The 21330-nt window shown below is 38.5% G+C and overlaps 1 protein-coding gene across 2 annotated transcripts in view; it reads right to left on the reverse strand.

Moving 5' to 3' along the window:
- Window positions 1-9894: 9894 nt before the first annotated feature.
- Window positions 9895-21330, reverse strand: part of LOC131691077 (probable ubiquitin carboxyl-terminal hydrolase FAF) — a 673880-nt gene continuing 662444 nt past the window's right edge. For both annotated transcript variants that reach the window (XM_058977248.1, XM_058977247.1), the window contains exon 19: window positions 9895-10422. In XM_058977248.1, the coding sequence (XP_058833231.1) occupies window positions 9919-10422 (504 nt within the window). In that variant the 3' untranslated portion in view covers window positions 9895-9918. The remainder of the gene's footprint in view (window positions 10423-21330) is intronic.

Genomic DNA, 21330 nt, shown 5'->3' on the forward strand with positions numbered 1-21330 from the left:
ATAGCTTTCTGAAAATTATTTATTATACACCATAAAATGTAAATTTCAGTTTGACTCTTATTAGAACACAATTAATTGGTCCTGTAAAGAACCGTTTATTGTTTTATTGCGGGAGAATAATTCAGACGCACTCCCCGCGGACACGGTGAGCCAGGTTAATGTATTTGGCCTGAAAGTTATGCGCTTGGCGCACTATTTTGCATTCTCGAACAAACCGACCAAGTAGGCATCGTTGGCTTCTCGGGGCATCATTACGACTGAGCTTTGTAAGCGTAGCTCGACTTTGCAGTCCTGCACAATCTCACGACCCAAACGCTGGAACGATAGCCTACAGATTAGTTGCTCTGTTGCCCTTTAATTGGGGCGAAATACTTGCAGGGCGACAGTTCCTGATCGGGTTGCGATGAGTCACCAGTAGCTGGGGCACTTTTTCCGACCGTCGTCATCGCCAACGGTAGACTGGCTGCTTGCTAGTGCTTGAACGAATACGAATGATGAGAAAAACCGACCGACAGATATTTATATAATCGCGCTAATATGCACTACTATCGCTTTCTCGCTCGTTCTCGTGCCATGTATGAGCCTTTCCTTTCCATCCGGCTTCTAATGGCCTAACCAAAGGAATATGCCGTCTTTCCCCCACCAACTGCTCTCGTCAAGCAACCCGATGAGAATAATCATAGGAACAAACATGTACTGGACCTATATATAAACTTTTCATTATTTTATTGTTCGGTTGGTCCACCATAGTGACGGCTCTGTGCGGGATGGGCTGAAAATTTTCACTTTTCCGAGTCGTTTTCGAAAGATTTTTCAAAACATTTTTTTGTTATTAGTGCATGTTACACATACTTTAAATTTTAATACAGCATAGAGGAACATATTTTCAACAAATTGGCCTAAAAATCAAATCATTCTGTTAAGTATGATAAAAGTTATTAACGTTCAAAATCTGACGCGGCGCCGCAGCCGATATTTTGAAACGGGACCCCTATATTGTAAGCTCAAATGTATTCTACATTAAAAGACAGCGCTAATGGTTCATGCCATTGATAATGAGCACAGCTTTAATCTATCAAAAACAACAATTTTAGACCATGACAACCGATTACACGCTCTACAGATTTTGGAAATATGCCACATTTTTAGTCATGGACCTCAGATTTGACACGGCTTCAACAAGAAAATTAAAAAATGATTATATTAATAGTCACCATGCATATGCTGTTTTAAAATTGCTGAACAAATTGTTGTTACTTGACAAAGATGGCGCAATTTAAGACTTACCTAGTGTGCGGATCACAATCTCAGAATCTTTCTCGAACTGAATATTGATTCCGAGGATGTGTCGATGATGCCTCGAGGTGGAATCTAGCTTCAACGATAGAAGTTTTCCGTTTGTTTCTTCTCGGATTGCTTACTGTACTCGTTTGGCTGCTACATCCAGGTGTATTTTGATGTTTGTCCGGTTGATGTTTGTGTTCAGTGTTTCGGAGATTGGGTCAAGCAATAATTTGAGTCCCTCCCACTCGAAACAACTTAATGGTAGGTGATGGATAGCGACTAGTTTCAGACATGCCTCCATGAATACCTGCTTATTTATAGCTACAAGCTGTGTGGCGATCACTCGAGTCTTTTTGGCAGTTGGTTCCGTTGAACGCATTAAGTTTTTTTTGTGGCAGCTTCTGGATGTTGTGAACGGCAGTGTCGAATAAAATTACCTACATCCCAGGAAGCTGCAGACTGGGAATACCGACATCCGCTCATGGGATCGAGTGAACAAAACCAACCTTCATCCTCTTTGCGCACAGATTCTCTGGCTATTTGCGTAAAAGACGTTTTTCGCTTGACCGGCTTATTTGTCTCCATTTTTGTTCTTCTATACAGTGCTGAAATTTCTCCCTGTCAATTGGCAATACTGCGCGACAAAGAAGGTTGCCAGTAAATTACTGTACAGTTTACGACTATATTGTATAGGTACATATGCGTTGAGTGTCTGAGCACCCGAATAGCTATACGGAACATGCTCTCACAGTCAAGATTCTCTCAAGTTCTCTCAATAAGGTACTCATTACCGTCGAAATATGTATTGTCTCATTCTATCGACTTATCTTTCCGGTCTCGTTTACGCTTCGTAATAACTCAGGCATTTTTGGTCAATAACAAGATTTTCAATACGATGAGCGGATGTAAGGTTTATGCTACCAATGATCGCATAGTTGTCCTATTTTCTATGGGATTTCCTATCTTTATGGGACTGATATGCGATCATAGGCAGTATGCTAACGATATGAAATTATTAACGCGGTGATATCCATTACGGGCGATATTCCACTATCTGTATGAAATTGTTATGCTCTTAGGCTGCAAATAAGTTTAAAGATTTTCACGATTTTCGAGTGCTATGAATTTACTACCAGGGTAGCGGTAGTTTTTGTGCAAAATTAAAACAACCCATGAGCATTTCATTTGACATTTTCGAAAAAGTTCTTTGATACTAAACGAATAAGGACGAACAAGTTGCAGCGCTCTTGAAATTGGCTTCCAAAATCCTCGGCCTTGGTTCTGAGTGATCGTGGAATATAGGACAAATATAGGCTTTCGAGTGGTTTTGCATTTAGCGTGAGTACATCAATATTACCACCAAAATTTAAACTGTTTACTTTTAGTTCGGTTATCCATGAAGAATAGTTCCAGAATAATGCATACTGTAATTGCCAAGGCAACTAATAAGGAAATACACTGCAAAACATTCTAGTAAGAAAAAAACATTTTTTGGTTATTTCAATTTCAACAATTAGAGGCATTCTCAAACGACTAGTGATAGTTGTCTTCAAAATCGTTTTCGCTTAAAAAACGATTCTAACCTAGGGGCAGATCACTCTAAGAATGTATAACAAATTTGCATCAAATTAGAAAAAATGCATTTAATTTCCATTTTTGCATCAGCTTGGCACTCCCTCGCAGAAAAGTTTGTTTAACAAACGTCCTACGCTGATCCACTTTGTTCGACGTTTTGTTAAATGTAGGGCTAGTTTTTGTGTAGGATTTTGACGTCTTACACGCAACGCAAACCACATTGCATGCAACGCAAAAACATTGCACGCAACGCAAAATACATTATGAATTTCTATTTTGATGGAAATAAATGCATTTAATTTCGCTGATTTTTACAAATGCATCGCAAGTGATCTGCCCCTAGATTCTAACCCACAGTAGTAGAAAGCTAGTTTACATAAAATTTTGTCCATCTAATATTTCTACTGAAGTTCTTGCTGGTTGGGGCCACGATCTTGGGTCCTATTCTCGCAGCCACATTACTTAGTGTCTGGAAAGGAATTTCCTTATAGTCTAGGTGGCGTGAATAGGACCCAAGGAGCATTATGGTAAGCATTATTTTTGCAAAATAGCTTTGTCGGCTATTTTTTAAAGATTTACCAAATCCCAAAGTGTGTTCGAACCGACACTTATGATGTCCGCTTCAGCAGCAAGGAAGTCGCCAATATCAGATGTATTTAATCTACGTAAAAAAGCAGGTCGCTTTTATAGTCTCGGATCGATTGGTATATTCAATTTACCATAATTCAACAATGCTTCGATATAATGTCACTGTGCCAAGGACGTTCGACGAACAAGAAACAATTGCACTCGATTTATAATTGTTTTATTTAATCTTCTGGTTATCCGCTTTCATGCGGCAGTCCAAGCTTACCCAGTCCGATTCACATCTGACGTGGCTCTGTTCAGAGCTGCCAGTTTTATTTTCTAATCGCCCAATCGCCACATCTCCTTTCCTCAAAGTTTTTAAATAACATCAGAACTGCAGACGAAGTCCTTTTGCCACGCCGGTTTGGAAGCGTGCCGCAAAGCTCTGGTGTTGGGGTAGTGTGTGCTGTTTCGGCGTCGTTCGTCGTCGTGAAGTCTGCCGTTTCCGGAATTTGACCGTAGGCGGAGTCCCCGGGAGTAGATGAAATCGCGCTGTCCGGGTGAAAGGAGAGTTCTTGAGAGTTTGGCTCAGAGACGTATTCTGCAGGTTCTTGTGTTATTTGTTCAATGGGAGTAACCTTTTTTAAGTGTGCCGAACTACGAAGGAAGGAGTTGCCCGACAAGGGATCTGACACCTTAACACGATTTCCAGTCTTTTCCATGACCGTATATCCAGTGCATCAGGACAGTGTCGCCTTCTTTGATTTAAGATGGCTTTGAATGACGCCTCAGATCCTCCCTTACCTTTCCTTTGTATTTAAGGATTGTATCTCTATCTGAAAACTCGAAATCGACTGGGGGCGCGGTTTCAATGTCACTAAGTGAAGGGATCTTGGACCGGATCGTTTTGTTCCGAAGCAGCTCGGTTGGTGTTTTACCTGTTGTTGAGCGAGGAGTCGTATTGTACATCAACAAATATTGGAGGAGTTCCATCTTCCAGTCCCGATGCAATGCGTGGCTGATTTTTAGCCGTTTCAGAAGCGAACTATTCTGTCTCTCAACTTCCCCGTTAGCCTGGGGCCAGTATGGCACTGTGTGGTTGAGTGTAATGTTTCTTATGCGACAGTAGTCCTCAAACTCCTTACTAATGAACTGGCGCCCATTGTCTAGAGTGATTGTTCTCGGGTTGCCTTGACGGACAAAAATAGGTTCGGTTTGCTTGATGGTTTCCTCCGAGGTGATCTTCTTCATTATGCAAATTTCTTTGTACCGGCTAAAATAGTCAACGATAACTAATAGATAGTCACCGGAAGGCAAGGGTCCTAAAAAGTCCATCGCGACATCGATCCACGGTTCACTGGGTATTCGCCGGCGTCTCATAGGCTCAGGAACAGATGGCTTGCCAACCAAACGACATCCCTCGCAGTCCTTCACCACTTTCTTCGCATCCTTGTCCATGTCTGGCCACCAGACTCGATCCCTAAGTCGTGATGTCGTTGAAGTTTCACCAGGATGGCCTTCATGGGCAAGTTGCAGCATCCTGGATCGAAGCGACCTGGGGACAACCAGTCTGCAGCCTCTGATGACATATCCCTCAAGTAAGCTGAGTTCTTTTTGAAATGGTGCATACTCTTTGGCCGTTGCTGTATCGCATTCATCGCTCCAACTACCAGATATCAGCGCTCTTTTCACTGAGTGTAGTTCAGGATCTGAGTCTAAAGAATCTCGGATCTCCGAAACGTCGTTCGCGACTGACTCCGTTATTGCATTGATGTATATTTGGTCGTCGGAAATGTCCACTTCATTAGCGTCTGCTGATGCTGAAAGTCTGGATAGCGGATCAGCGATGTTGCTCTTACCTGGTTTGTAAACTATTCGGAATTTGAACGGTTGTAGTCTAAGAACCCATTGTTCGATTCGGCCTGGGGGGCGGAAAGAAGGCTTGAAAATTGCCGTTAAAGGCCTGTGATCGGTTTCCAGTTCAAACTCTCTGCCAATGAGGTACAGCTGAAATTTTTCTACACTCCACACTATCGCCAACGCTTCCTTTTCGGTCTGGCAGTAACGGCGTTCCGCAGACGACAAGCTCTTACTAGCATACGAAATCACGGTTGGCCTATCTTCGAGTTCGTCGATATACTGTAGCAAAACCGCCCCTAAACCTACCGGAGGCATCGCCAACGACTCTTGTCCTACGGCGGTTGTCAAAGAATCCCAATACTGGTGCGGTGCAAACAGCTTTCTTCAAAGCGCTGAATGCAATTTCGTGTTTCACTAGCCACTCGAACTTTTGATCACTCGACATTAGTTGTCTCAGTTCGAAAGTCTTTGTGGCTAGGTCTGGAATGAAACGACCTACATATCCTACCAATCCCAAGAAACTTCGTACCTCTTCGGCGCTACTAGGCGATCTGAACTGGCATACCGCCGCTATCTTGCTCTCAGTTGGCTTGACTCCGTTTTGGGAGATGGTGTGCCCCAAAAATTCTGTTTCTGTAGTTTTGAATTTGCACTTTTTCAGGTTGAGAATGACATTATGGTCTTCTAATGCTTTTAAGACCGCTTTCAGGACTGCATTGTGTTCTTGTTCAGTCTTGCCGTACACGAAGATGTCATCTTGATAGTTGAATGAGTTGGGACAGCCACTTAGTATTTGTTCAAGTGTTCGGAGGCACTGCAAATACCGAACATTAACCTAGTGTATCTACACATCCCCAGATGCGTTATAAAGGTCGTTATATAACGGCTCGACTCATGTAATTCCACTTGATGATATGCGTCCTTTATATCGAGACGTGAAAACAAGCTCGCTCCGTTCAATCTGGAAAGTAGATCGTCGAGTGTTGGAATTACATGATGTTCTCTTTTGATTGCCACGTTCACGCGTCGCATGTCTACGCATAGGCGAACCTCTCCGCCGTCTTTGATCACGACAACCATTGGTGATACCCACGGACTCGGTCCTGATACCTTTTCGATTATTCCTCTTCTCAGTAGTTTGCTGAGCTGATCTTCCACCAGCTGACGTAGGGCTATTGGTACCCGGCGGACATGTTGAGCCATTGGTGTGATGCTCTCATCTATGTCAATGCGTATCTTTATTCCTTTAATGGTTGGAAATTTGTCTGAAGCCTTTCCAGTGATCTCCCCAACGCTGTTCGGGACAGTCGAACCAATGACACTTGGCAGCCCCACCAATACCACACCTAGTTGTTTGGCAGTTTCCCGCCCTAGCAGATTCTGTTTGCCATCCTTCACTACTAGAAAATTTGCTGAGATGCCGGCCTCCTTTGCCTCATCTACGACGTTGATTTCAGCATCGAAGGTGCATGTGATAATCAATGTTCCGGATTGAGCATATGCGCTCAGACGTTTAGTTTACGGTCTAATATTGGTGATATGTGCATTTTTGTCTCGTAGGTATTCCCATGTTCGTTCATCAATTATGTTGTGTTTTGACCCTGAGTCAATCATCATTTCGATTACGACTTGACCTACCTTAAACCAGACGAGCTCATCATGATTATCACTGATCGCGAATATGAAGGAGGAATGTTGGCTCTCGGTTTCGCTTCCTGGAGATCCTGACTCTTCGATAGCATTAATTTTTTACTTTTTCGGTGGATGTTGGCGTACGTAAGCTGTGCCTAATTTCCGTTTCTTAGGGTCAGTTTTGCACCTTTTCGCGTAGTGCCCTTGATAGATGCATACACGACATTTAGCGTGCTTTGCTGGACAGAAATCGTCTGATTTATGTAATTTACCTCCGCATCTTCCGCATTCGTTCCCTCTGCGGTTCTGTGACCAACGGCTTTCCGGAGTGTCAAATATTCTGTTGACGACGGACGCTGGATTGTAACTAGCGTTTAAAACGCTTCCGGATCCACTATCTGACAAGTTTAGCTCTCTTACTTGGTGCTGTACAGTAAAATGTGTGTTCACAAGCTTCTTCAATTCGTCCATATCTATGTTTGATTTCTCCAAAATTTTACGGCGGAGCTCCGGTGGCGCTAGCATCAAGATTTTGTCAATTACTGCAACATCTCTGCTTTCGTTCTCCGAGGATCCGAAATGACATTTGTTCGCAAGTTGTTTCGCACGGAGCAGGAATTTGTCGAGAGTTTCCTCGGCACTAGGTTTCAATGACCAAAACGAATACCGTTCGAACGTATCGTGTCTTTTTGGGGCGAAGTACTCGTCAAGGCTGCTTATCATGGATTTAAAATCATCTTCACCTCCTGCTGTGTTTTCACCACTGCCACCTGGCAAGCTTTCATAGACACGTTGTAACTGTCGCCCAGCTAGTACCAGGAATATACTCTTCAGTTTTCTCCTTTTCTTTTTTCCAATGGCGACACAGGGATATTGTCGCATTCAAAAGGTGGAAGTTTAAGCAACTGCTCTTCCATTTTCTGAAAAGAATGAGATCATATGGTATACGTTGCATATTCGTAACGTTTTTTTTGAACTGTCAATCGTCGTTCCTGACCTGAGCAGCCGTTTTATTGCTCGCTTAGGATACCTAGTACCCTCGTCAACAGAGGTGAACTTTTTATTTCCTGACCCGAGCAGTCGATTTATTGCTCGCTTAGGATTACCCGTTCCCTCGACAACAGAGATAAAACTTAACTGGCTTCCTGACCCAGGCAACGATACGCTGCCCGCTTAGGATTAGCCGTGCATTCGTGGATATTTTTAATCCTGCCCCGAGTACATGTTTGTTCCTCGCTAAGGATGTATGGTTCCCTTCCCCCATATGAGTTCGTCTCTAGAGGAGACAACAATCGCCAATCGTTCGGACAATCGGACTGGCGTTGTCATTTGTTTACCTTTATTTTACTTACCTGTATGTCCTTTCAAGCACACTGATATGTATGCTCGTCGCCAATTATGTGACAAGGACGTTCGACGAACAAGAAACAATTGTACTCGATTTATAATTGTTTTATTTAATCTTCTGGTTATCCGCTTCCATGTGGCAGTCCAAGCTTACCCAGTCCGATTCACATCTGACGTGGCTCTGTTCAGAGCTGCCACTTTTATTTTCTAATCGCCCAATCGCCACAGTCACCATTTGTCTATGCTATAGAAATGTTGGTTAAACTCAGGATCAAAAATAAGTTATTGACCATCCTGGGTGAAAATAAGGGTTCAAATCTAACTTCGTAAAAAATTTGCTCTTTCCATTTGCATTTGCTCTGTTTTTCATTCTCACCAAAAAAGTATTGTGTACTATCAATTGGAAGAAAATTTAGTTTTTACTAGTGATACACCGGTGTAAGACCAATTACATTGGCTTATGCTTAGGTATATTGGCGTTTGGTTTTCACTTGATGTCAAACTTTTCTAACTCAAGTTTGAACGAATGTAGTCGCTGTCTCACCGGTGTAAAACAATGTCAAAAACTAAAATAGAGTACTCTTGTTACACCATCGAAAAACCAAAACCGAATGCGGTAATTTTTTGCACGTCAAATTCAATTCCAAAAATGCGCCAGCATCAGCGGACTAAAAATGCCTCGCGCTAATAGCAAAGTTCTCCTGCCGAATGGTATTACCGTAATGATTGTCTGGTTAGCTATGGTCAAGTACCTGAAAATTTTGAATAATTAGAAATGCAAGAATTTTATCGCACACCTTTTTGAATTTCATTGAACTAGATTGACAACAACTTGGTTCAAATAGTTCATTCATTGGTTAATATTCAACAGCGCTAAATAATTATATGTAAATATTGTTTTCATTTAGTATTTAGCAATTAAAACTAAATTATATTTTGAAAGTTTGACGATACAGAAAAAGAGCAAATATATATTAGGGGGAGTCCTAATGTGGCGCTTGGTTACCGTACAGTCCTCTTTTTTATAGGATTGTGAACTCTTTAGATGTCATCAAATAATATTCTGGTTAGGATATCATAACACATCGGCGAGAAAGCAGTGAGTATATGTGTGGGATTCTACTATATGTCGACTCTTTTGACCTTGGGTATGCTTCCAAATTTCTTCCTCAGATAGGTGTGATTTATTGGAGTCACACGCCTAGTGGTTCTAATGGGCATTCCGTTTCGGCAGATTTCGGAAAGTTGGTTGAGGCGAATATTTCTCAAGTATCTAATAAAGGGAGATTGTTCTCCCAGTCCATATCATGTCTTTTGCTCAATTATAGAGTACTGAAGCAGTTTCAATTTAATTTTTTTATACGGCAGATAATGACTAAAATGCACCATCAGGAGAACATTTTATAGGAGTAGACAAACTAGAGTACGCGATATCACACTCTGAGACAAACATGCACAAAATCTTGTTCTCTTGTCGAGAACCTTGGCAGACAATGGTACGATTTTGCAAAATTCGTCTTGCGGGAGGGATCGAAATGACTGCAGTTTCATCGGATTACTAAAAAATATATACTTTGTGGATTGATGGAAATTATTTCAATTCATAGGAAATTTGCATATTTTCTTTTTAGGTATACTGACTAATATTAATTTCTATTTATTTTCTTCAGGCGAAGCGTGTTTCCAATCATATAATTTTGGCATAACTTTTTTGAAAACATCTTTGTTTAACTTAAGCAAAAGAATATGTTCCAGTGTATCTTCGGACAATCCGGTTCTGAGGTCAGAAAGCACTAAAGCTAGGGCACTAAATGCTCTTTCCACAGATACCTCCGTAGCTGGCAAAGCAAAAACCACCATGGCTACCGCATGCAGTTCACGATGTGTATGCTTTCTTGACGACCAGTGTTTGAACACATCGTAATTATACGGTTGTCGTGGCTCAGCTGCTAATTGCTGCATTTGTTTTCTAAAAGAAGGACCGTCTGAGACGCTAGAATCAAATGATGAAGCACCACCGAATAGTTCCGTCATGTACATGTCCATATCAGCCATCTCTCGATTACCAGACTGCCCTGCATCAGCATCTAATTCTGATGTTGCTGAAGAACTGGGATCCAGGCGACTGATGCGATGCCACGTTTGAGTTATGAAATCCTGAAACATAGATTGTTAAAGTATAAATAAGCATAAGTCAGTAAAGCGTCTACCCAGAATACTTAATATTACATTTAATGATATTGAACTTCTAATAGCATTTTCGTTTTTCCCTGGGGGTACACCGGTGTAGTGTCAAAAAGAGATAGACCTAGCAGACCCAAGTTTTAATTTTTTTTTTAATTTTTTGGAATCCCACACATATACCCACTTTCTACTCTAAAGTATCTTGCGAAAACTACTAACAGATTTGCTATGGTAGTTATATTTTAAAACCGGCCAATATTTGATCATTTTGAATAACAAATCAAGTTTACCTGGACTGCATTTCTTTCTTCTACTGATGGAAATAATGTTGAACCAGAAAAATTGAATCGCGGGTCTAAAAAGAGTGATGCTTTGAAAGCCATATTTTCCTTCATTTTTGCCAAGCGATTTTTTAAGGCTTGCAGCAAAGGTTCACAAAACGGGTTGTGAATCTCATTTTCGATAGTCCGCATTATGTTAAGCCATTGTATATAGAAGTCATTCAATGCTACGTGGTGGTTTTGAAGCTGTTTTGTTAATTTGTAAACCGGTGTAAACGCTGCGACGAAGTTTTTCATGAAGAGCCAGTCTTCGGATGAGAATACTGTAAAACAATGCAAAATCATTTAAGAGCAAACCAACCCCATTGTTATTTGGAATCATTCAACATATACATATACATACCGATATCTTCATACTGTATGCCAAGTTCGATGTAAAAAGGCTCTTGCTTGACTATCGATTTCACCATTTTATACCTTCCAGCCCACCGAGTAAAGCTCCAAAGGGGAGCTTTGGATGCCTGTTTGTGCTCGAAATATAGAGTGTATTTAGTCTTCTTTGTCTTCTTCACTACATTGGTCACTTTTCGGATTCTCTCGTCATTTTTTTTTAATCACGTCGGAAACCGCTAGCTGGAGGGTGTGTGCAGCGCATCTCACCAAACTTAATTGATTCTAGAGCTCAGCCTTTATTGATGTCGATACCTCGTCGGCCTGTTCATCTTCATCGTCATCACATGACATTGTGTCTGCACTAGCGATTGTATGTTGGACTGATTTGATAGTAGCGATCATATTCGCACCATTATCCGTTGTGGTGGAGAATACTTGGTTGATGTCGATATCGTAGGCCTTCAATACATCCAATATCTTGCCCTTGAGAAAATTACCAGTCTGGCTTTCTTTCACTTCCAGCATACCTGTATTGAAGAAATCGTTAGAAAGCTCAGATTTGACACGGCTTCAACAAGAAAATTAAAAAATGATGATATTAATAGTCACCATGCATATGCTGTTTTAAAATTGCTGAAAAAATTGTTGTTACTTGACAAAGATGGCGCAATTTAAGACTTACCTAGTGTGCGAATCACAATCTCAGAATCTTTCTCGAACTGAATATTGATTCCGAGGATGTGTCGATGATGCCTCGAGGCGGAATCTAGCTTCAACGATATAAGTTTTCCGTTTGTTTCTTCTCGGATTGCTTGCTGTACTCGTTTGGCAGCTACATCCAGGTGTATTTTGATGTTTGTCTTGTTGATGTTTGTGTTCAGTGTTTCGCAGATTGGGTCAAGCAATAATTTGAGTCCCTCCCACTCGAAACAACTTAATGGTAGGTGATGGATAGCGACTAGTTTTAGACATGCCTCCATGAATACCTGCTTATTTATAGCTACAAGCTGTGTGGCGATCACTCGAGTCTTTTTGGTAGTTGGTTCCGTTGAACGCATTAAGTTTTTTTTTGTGGCAGCTTCTGGATGTTGTGAACGGAAGTGTCGAATAAAATTACCTACATCCCAGGAAGCTGCAGACTGGGAATACCGACATCCGCTCATGGGATCGAGTGAACAAAACCAACCTTCATCCTCTTTGCGCACAGATTCTCTGGCTATTTGCGTAAAAGACGTTTTTCGCTTGACCGGCTTATTTGTCTCCATTTTTGTTCTTCTATAACACTACCAATAATTTTCGCACTAAACCGCGTGTGTCTTGCTTCGTTGAGCTGAAGATTACTTTTGACGTCATACAAACTAATATGGAAGTTGCCAGCGCGAATGTTTTACGCATATGCTTTTCCTTCTTCGATCATTATTTCAATTAGAAATACTGATCATAATTTTAGTTATTGGATGTGCAAGAAGAAAAAAGTGTCTGGCTAGTATGTTTTTCGCCAAGATTGACATATTTACCAGTGCTAATAAGAACAATTTTTATACCGTTTAGGAGAGCTTTTAATTCAGCAAAAAAAGTCACATTTCCGTTTTTAAACGTGGTGGCAAAATTTGCGTTATAAATTATTCCCTGTTCTAAGTAGATATTTACGTTTTTATTTACTATGCATGTCAGAATACTATGCTTGCTAATAATATATACTGGCAACTCGTTTAACTGGTGGCAGATGACAGGTGAGTGCCACACACAAAAACAGAGATCGGAAACCATACATATTGCAATAACTGAGTGGTCTCTCTGTCTCTTTCACGCAAACTGTTTAGCGACTGTGGAGAAATGGCGAATGGGTGATAACGCAATCAAAGCTGTTGTCATTTACTGGGCTCACATTAACCATAGCATGTAACTCTTGAGTCGCTCATTTGACAGACGCAGAAACCAGATGAATTGCTGTTGACGATGACTTTTACTAGGGTGATGAGCCTATTTGCGCCATGTTTCTATTATCACCCTACCCATTTGAAGCCGTTGGTTAGAGCAGTGTCTGCCATCTTTGTTCAACGCATTGAGTCAAATGGTAGCGCAACAACAGGGGCACTCGATTCGAGTTTTCATTGTGCTCAAACACGAGAATTTTTTTTTTTTTTTTTGTGTTTTTATATTGGTTCTTAACAACGAAGCAAAGCGGTTGATGTCAATTTTTACGCATTCCATTGATTGTAAGGCAAGAAATTACCGAATTAGTGAAGCACCTTGCTTAGTATGGTGAAAATAGGCTCATCACCCTATATTGTCAATGTCTTTTGACATGATTGACAAATCGCAGCTCTGGTCATGGTTCAACAATTAATTTCAGAACCGACACCAGTAATTTGAATGCAGCATACTCGGGGGTGCTACACTTTCTCTCTCATTAAGCATAAACTTTGCTCACTCTCTTCTGCCCGTTCCCTATACGTCAAATTATTGCTGTTTCCACTTCCATCTGTTCCATACCTCGATACTGTTTATAACACACACTTTTGCTTTTTGAAACGTTTCATTGCTCAGTCTGCTAGTGATGTGTACGAGGACCGTCTGTGTAAGTTGCCACAATTCAAACGAATTTGCAGTTCAAATCAAATTCAAACTTAATTTTGACATTACAGTGTAGATCAGTGCGTTGTTTTTTCCGTCTAAATGTTCAAACCAAATTGACTAAGATAATATTGTTCGTGTTGTAAGTAATCTGTGTGTTTGCAAATTGAATGTGGCCAAACGCCATCTCTCATTACTGAAAACGAAGTGGTCAACTCTATATATATATATATATATATATATATATATATATATATATATATATATATATATATATATATATATATATATATATATATATATATATATATATATATATATATATATATATATATATATATATATATATATATATATATATATATATATATATATATATAAAACTTACCGCTCAAGTCTGTGGCCGCACTGACGTACCAGCTACCGACACTGATGTTGGATAATACGGTGAACTATGGGCGCCGCATATGATCTTGAACCTGCTGAAGGCACCACTCATGCCCCGAATACTATTGGCTCGAGCGATCTGTGGGACGTCAGAGAAATTAGGTGTGCACTTCCCAAATACCACTTGCCCTTCCCACCAGCACGTAGTAGCCACCTTTCTTAGCGAGCAGCACGCTGAAATTGTTCCGGTAACTCTGGACCAGCAATCCACCGTTTTACAATTAGTATTTCAATACCGGGAATGTGTCGGAAATGGTTCACCCACCAAAGCTTCGGAAAGTGCATCAAAATGCTGCGGAGAAAAATGTGGCCGGAAAAAAACGAACTGTCACGAACGACACCTCGCCTACTCCCTTAAATTTACTTTTGTCTACAATATATTGAAAAAAAAATTGGTATATTTTATATATTTTTTGGGCCAAAAGTATACCACCCAAGACCAGTTAAACCCTCCTGGTATATTTAGACTCGGGGGTTGAGGAAAAGGGGGAGCATTTTCTACCATTGGCCCAAAAACATGCTCAACCACTCAAGGAATTTAGAAATCATCAATATAAAAACAAAAACATAAAAAAAGAAAAAAAAATGCAAATATATTCGAGAAAAAAAAATTAGCCAAGTCATTTAGGTGGATTACTCTTCGCCGTCCACTATGGATTTGTTGTGTGACCTTGATTAAACTGTGTTATCAATCGGTGATATAACCATACAAAGGCGGTGCGGCATAGCTTTTGTTTCCGTAACACCGCACATTACACCTTCAAACCGCTCAGGTAAACAGACTCGATCTTTGCAATCACTATAATAAACACATTCAGTGATTCACTATAGCCTGTGCTTTAGCAAACACCTTCGCACTGCCGAAAAAAGTATACCGCACTGGGGTAAACAAAACGTATTTGTTACAGCTACGAATGAGCGTAAAGTTTCCCATTATGACTACCTGGGCTTGTTTCCGGACGCTGCAGCGGTTAATTTCCGAGACTTAAGTTCGTGATGTCGAAAATCTGAACCTGATAATAGAAATGCTAATATTGCAAAAGACTGGGTCTGGTCATGCTGTAAGAAGGATGAACAATTGGAAGCAGAGTTGCACAAGGCCTGAAAAGTATACCCTAATAACTTATCAACAACCAGTAAGGCCAACATAACGATTATTCAATACCGTAAATAAAAAGGAAGAGCGGTACATACAAATAGAAATTTTACCATGTAGGTATCGGACTAGCTAGCAATTGGGCTTTCACTTTGAAAATTTACTTCCCTTAGATAAAATGGACATGTATGTGTAACTAGCGTTCTCTATGTAAAAATGGACTATTTCGTTGCTTGATTATCATGTTTGGTTTTTAATTACATTATTATTGTTTTTATTTTTGGTTTTGAAATTTAAATAACTTATATAAATAATATTATTTATACACAATTCTCTTTATCTCGTTTTTCGGTTTCTATACGTAGGTAATACGGTGTGAGTCATCGCAATATGGACATAGAAGCATGATGAACGCTTCAATGAATCCTAGGTCTGCTGCTCCATGCTACACGTTAACACATTATTAGGAGTTGTACCAGTTGTTGGTGAATCTGGGGATGATGCACTTTTATTTTGACTGTTGAGCTCGGATACACTTTTGTCGGATATAATCAGCACAGGCTCTGAAACTGTTCCTTGTCGGGCTTTGGTAGTTGAGTTCTTGAAATTAAATAAATAAATATACATATGAGAATGACCTAGAAATATATACCGTGACCTGCTCTAATTCCGTGCAGCCCAAATCCCGTGCTTTTTTCTGAATGTTGAACATGGCAAAATCATGTACTATTTACTTCGTACTACTATTTTAAATATTCGAATATATTATTCACAATGTCAAGGCAGCGTTGCCAACATTTTTTTTCAAAAAAACTGGAACCTTTCTTGAAAAAAATTGGAAAAAACTGGATGCTTGAAAATTACTTTATCCTTGTAACGTTTAAGTCAACGATTCAATGAGCATAATTTTAAGAAATCACGTATGTTCCATACCTTTTACTGAATATTTGAGTTGGTTTTTTGGTATTGCCATCCAAATTAAAAAAATATTAAAGCATTCGAATTTGATTGTAATTGTAATAGTTAGTCGAATTTTACTGTTTTGAAGGTTGTGTAATTTATCCACAAAATCCTAAATTTAAGACCAAACTTGAGGATGCGCTCAAACCTTTCTTTAGATACCACTATAGCAACTAGCTGAAAATTCAACAAATTTTCATCAAAATATTTGACACAATGTACTGCCACCTTTATGTTTGAGTAAAATTTATTTGAAATCGAATCGAAATGTACATTCCCGAACCGTTTTACTCACAAGTGGTATAAAAAAGTTCAGGTTACGGTGGATTAAAATCTTATTCTGGGGCATTCGGCATCATCCCATGGCTTGCTTGAAAATTCTATGAATCAAGTTACAATTTGTGAGAAAAAAACTAAATAAATGAATATTTAAAAAACTGGATAAAACTGGCTCAAATTTCAAAAAACTGGAAGATTTTTCCGATTGTCTGTTTGACTGGATGTTGTAAAAAAAACTGGAAGAATCCAGTTTAAACTGGCAGGTTGGCATCGCTGTGTATAACTGTTTTGACCAAAGAGAATAGTGAAAGAGACGAAGAGTGAAAATCAGTCAAAACGGCAACACTCCCTTTATGATGATTTCAACACTAGAATTTTGGCAACCGCTTCTACAGGCAGCACTTTAAATGACTCCTATTATATTTTGAAAACAAACCGTATGTCGATCGATGGATTTGTTTATCAAACGATGTGCATTTCGAAACAAAGAGATGAAATTATTCTAAAGCTTATTTTTACTCATACATATACTCTAGAATGCACCTTACAATCACGATTGAACTAAATTCTGACGAAAATTCAAATTTCTTTTTTGATAGAAGTACAATACTTATCTCCTCCAACTCAGGCATGAGTAATGTTTATTTACATTGCACGATTGGTCTGCTCAATATGGTATTTTTGGCTTCACACTATTCGTCTCTTTCCCTATTCTCTTTGGTTTTGACCACGTTTATGGCACCCCTATTGGCGATTTGCGGCAAAACCAAAATTAGTCATGCGACACCTATGATTCAGCTCATGAACTGGCAAAGTGATACAGTTTGCTTTTTTTCACCCGCAAGTGAGTCGTAGCTTACTACTAAAACTTCATTTTCTTTTCGGAAAAAGCTTACCACTGCCAAAATATGAATGAAACGAGTAAGAAATTTAGTTTTACTTGCAACTATTCTGAAATAACAGCCATTTGCAACTATTTGGCTCATACATTTCTTCGAAATGTAATCGGGGTATTATTGTGGTTATAAAAAATCGTTCTGTAAATAGAGTTCCAACTCGAAACCGAGACCCAATCAGTTCCAATGCCAAACTCCTTCATATTTTGGACTACGTAGGAGATTCAGTGAAGACTATCAGAGAGAAGGATCGGCTGTGTATGATACAAAGCTCCTATTAGCCGGATATATTTTTCCTCGCGTGATCTGAAGAGTTTCATGAATTTACACCATCTCATAAAGGTTTAGCTTAACTTAAGAGGAATGGGAAATGATGTTGCGGCGGCTACGGTGCTCAACAAATTACATTTCGGAACAGCACACATATAGCTTTGTGAATAATATTAGAAATCACCACGTTTTACACTCTTTTCGCAAGATGTTTAATCTTCATCTTATAAAATGATGGTTTTCCTTCTTTTTCATAAACAATTATCAACAAATTGATCGGTGATTTGGTGTTTAAAACTTATTTTTTACCAATGTTTACAGAAAATATATGCACTATGACAGAACAGAATGAAATCAGCAACACTTTGCTTCCTGCGCTACCTGTGAGCGGTTTCAACGTAGAATCGCCAATCCCATTCGTATTGAACTGACATAAGTCAACATCTCAGCGGGCACACAAATTATGGGCCCAACTGACAGTTCAAATTGGTCTGCTTGTTTTGCTCGAAGCTCGTTCTTCGTTACTCGTATGAAGACACGGTACAGAATGCCTCAATATTTAAATGTTTCTTAAAAAGATTAAATATTGTACTGCTAATTGATAAAAAGTGTTGTTTTGGACATACTGATGAATATCAAAAACTACCCCATAATGCATCAACAAATTAAACCAACTCGAGTATTACAAAGTTTTATCGAATGGAATCGATTCTGTACATCAAATCTACCTTAAAGCGACGTTTTACTTTGAGACACTTGAGAACTTTGACACAAAAAGCCACTTTGCATACATTGTTTTGCCAAAAATGATCTAGACTGTCTTTTGAAAAGGTTTAAACTTTTTCACCGTTTTTTTTTCAAATGGCTATAGTCTAAAAATGACAAATCCTACCAAAAAATGTTGTAGACGTGATTTTCACAAAATTTGTCAAATTTTTGATAAAAATATTGAAAAAAATCTTCATCGACTCCTACACTAAAAAAATCGATTTTAAAAATTTAAAGTCGATTTACAAAAAAAACCATCCCTCATTTGGACGAAATTTTGTTCTAAGATAAGTAATTATGTTCCCTACCTACCGTCAAAAATTCAAGTGTGGCACTTTCAAGGAAAAAAAGTTATATGAAAAAAACTTTTCCTTGTCCAAACTGATTTTTTTCAGTGCATTTTTATCGAAAACTAAACCACATTTGCGAGTAATGGGCAAAACCTATGGCTCTATTAGTTATTGGAGAACCGTCTCAAGTTCCTCTCATCCGACACCAACATAGTGACAGTACTAAGCTAGCAGTTAGCGCCGGATTGACAAAGTTTAGGTTCCAATTATTCTCATCATCTTAATCGGAACTCATTTTCTTACTGCCCAGTGCCCATCACGCAGGACTAGAGGTTTGCTCAGAAACACAAATAGCGATTTCGTTTTTGGAGCTTGAGTCAACTCGGCTTTAGCTTAGTCCTGTCACTATTTTAACGTCGGATTCAGATAAGGAGCTCGAAATGCCTCTCCAGTAACCAATATAGTTTGTGCCCTTAACTTAATCCTTCTCTCTGATAGGCCTAACAGAATCTCCTACGTAGTCCAAAATATAAAGGAGTTTAACATTGGTACTAATTGGGTCTCGGTTTCCAGTGGAAACTTTATTTATGGAAAGAATTTAACCATCATAATACCCCGATTACATGTCGAAGAAATTTATGAGCCACATAGTTTCAAATGGTTGTAATTTCAGAAATAAATGGCACTGGTAAGCTTTTTCCAAGAAAAAAAATTGTTGGAAGCTACGACTCACTAGCGAGTGGAAAAAACAAACTGTATTACTTTGCCAGTTCATGAGCTGAATCATAGGTGTCGCATGACTAATTTTTTGTTTCGCAGCAAATCGTCAATAGGATTCGCTAAAACTTTGAAAACTTTTCCGAGGACCGGAGGACCGGGTCTCATATACCAATCGACACACTTCGACAAATTGGGAACATGTCTGTATTTGTATGTGTGTGTGCGTGTGTGTCTGTATGTATGTAGACTAATGTCATGGAATTATCCCAGCAATTGCGGGTGAGATGCCGCACTTGATAGAGGAGGATGCGTAGCTAAAACATATTTTTTTCACCTTGAAATGTCATTAAATGATCATTTGTGTCAGGTATAAATTCTTAATAAGGTATGTCCACAAAATAACGGACCTAACACAGTGACATGTAGGATTGTGAGTTTATTTATCTATATATTTAAACGTATCTGTGTATTAGCTACTTCCGTTTATTCTTAAAAGTTTCAGGCACTAATTTTCGTGAACGCATTGATTTGTAGTAAAAATTTCAACGAATTGATGCTTTTTCAAAATGAATCTTTCGAGAACAAACATAAGTTATATAAATTCATTGTTGGGCGAAACAGCCAAACACTGCTTCTAAGGAACCGATACAACACACACACACACGCACACACACACACACACATACATATATCATATATATATATATATATATATATATAATATATATATAATATATTATATATATATATATATATATATATATATATATATATATATAATATATATTATATATATATATATATATATATATATAATATATATATATATATATATATATATATATATATATATATATATATAGTATATATATATATATGTATACATATATATGTATATATATATTGTATATATATAATATATATATAATATATATATATATATAATATATATAATATAATAATTATATATATATATATATATATATATTATAATATATTATATATATATATATATATATAATATATATATATATATAATATATATATTATATATATATATATATATGTGTGTGTGTTGTGTGTGTGTGCGTGTGTGTGTGTTGTATCGGTTCCTTAGAAGCAGTGTTTGGCTGTTTCGCCCAACAATGAATTTATATAACTTATGTTTGTTCTCGAAAGATTCATTTTGAAAAAGCATCAATTCGTTGAAATTTTTACTACAAATCAATGCGTTCACGAAAATTAGTGCCTGAAACTTTTAAGAATAAACGGAAGTAGCTAATACACAGATACGTTTAAATATATAGATAAATAAACTCACAATCCTACATGTCACTGTGTTAGGTCCGTTATTTTGTGGACATACCTTATTAAGAATTTATACCTGACACAAATGATCATTTAATGACATTTCAAGGTGAAAAAAATATGTTTTAGCTACGCATCCTCCTCTATCAAGTGCGGCATCTCACCCGCAATTGCTGGGATAATTCCATGACATTAGTCTACATACATACAGACACACACGCACACACACATACAAATACAGACATGTTCCCAATTTGTCGAAGTGGTCGATAGGTATATGAGACCCGGTCCTCCGGTCCTCGGAAAAGTTTTCAAAGTTTTAGCGAATCCTATTGACGATTGCCTGCGAAACAAAAATTAGTCATGCGACACCTATGATTCAGCTCATGAACTGGCAAAGTAATACAGTTGTTTTTTCCACTCGCTAGTGAGTCGTAGCTTCCAACAATTTTTTTTCTTGGAAAAAGCTTTACCAGTGCCATTTATTCTGAAATTACAACCATTTGAAACTATGTGGCTCATAAATTCTTCGACATGTAATCGGGGTATTATGATGGTTAAATTCTTTCCATAAATAAAGTTTCCACTGGAAAACA

The sequence above is a fragment of the Topomyia yanbarensis genome, chromosome 3, assembly GCF_030247195.1.
Source record: "Topomyia yanbarensis strain Yona2022 chromosome 3, ASM3024719v1, whole genome shotgun sequence".
NCBI classification, from domain to species: Eukaryota; Metazoa; Arthropoda; class Insecta; order Diptera; family Culicidae; genus Topomyia; species Topomyia yanbarensis.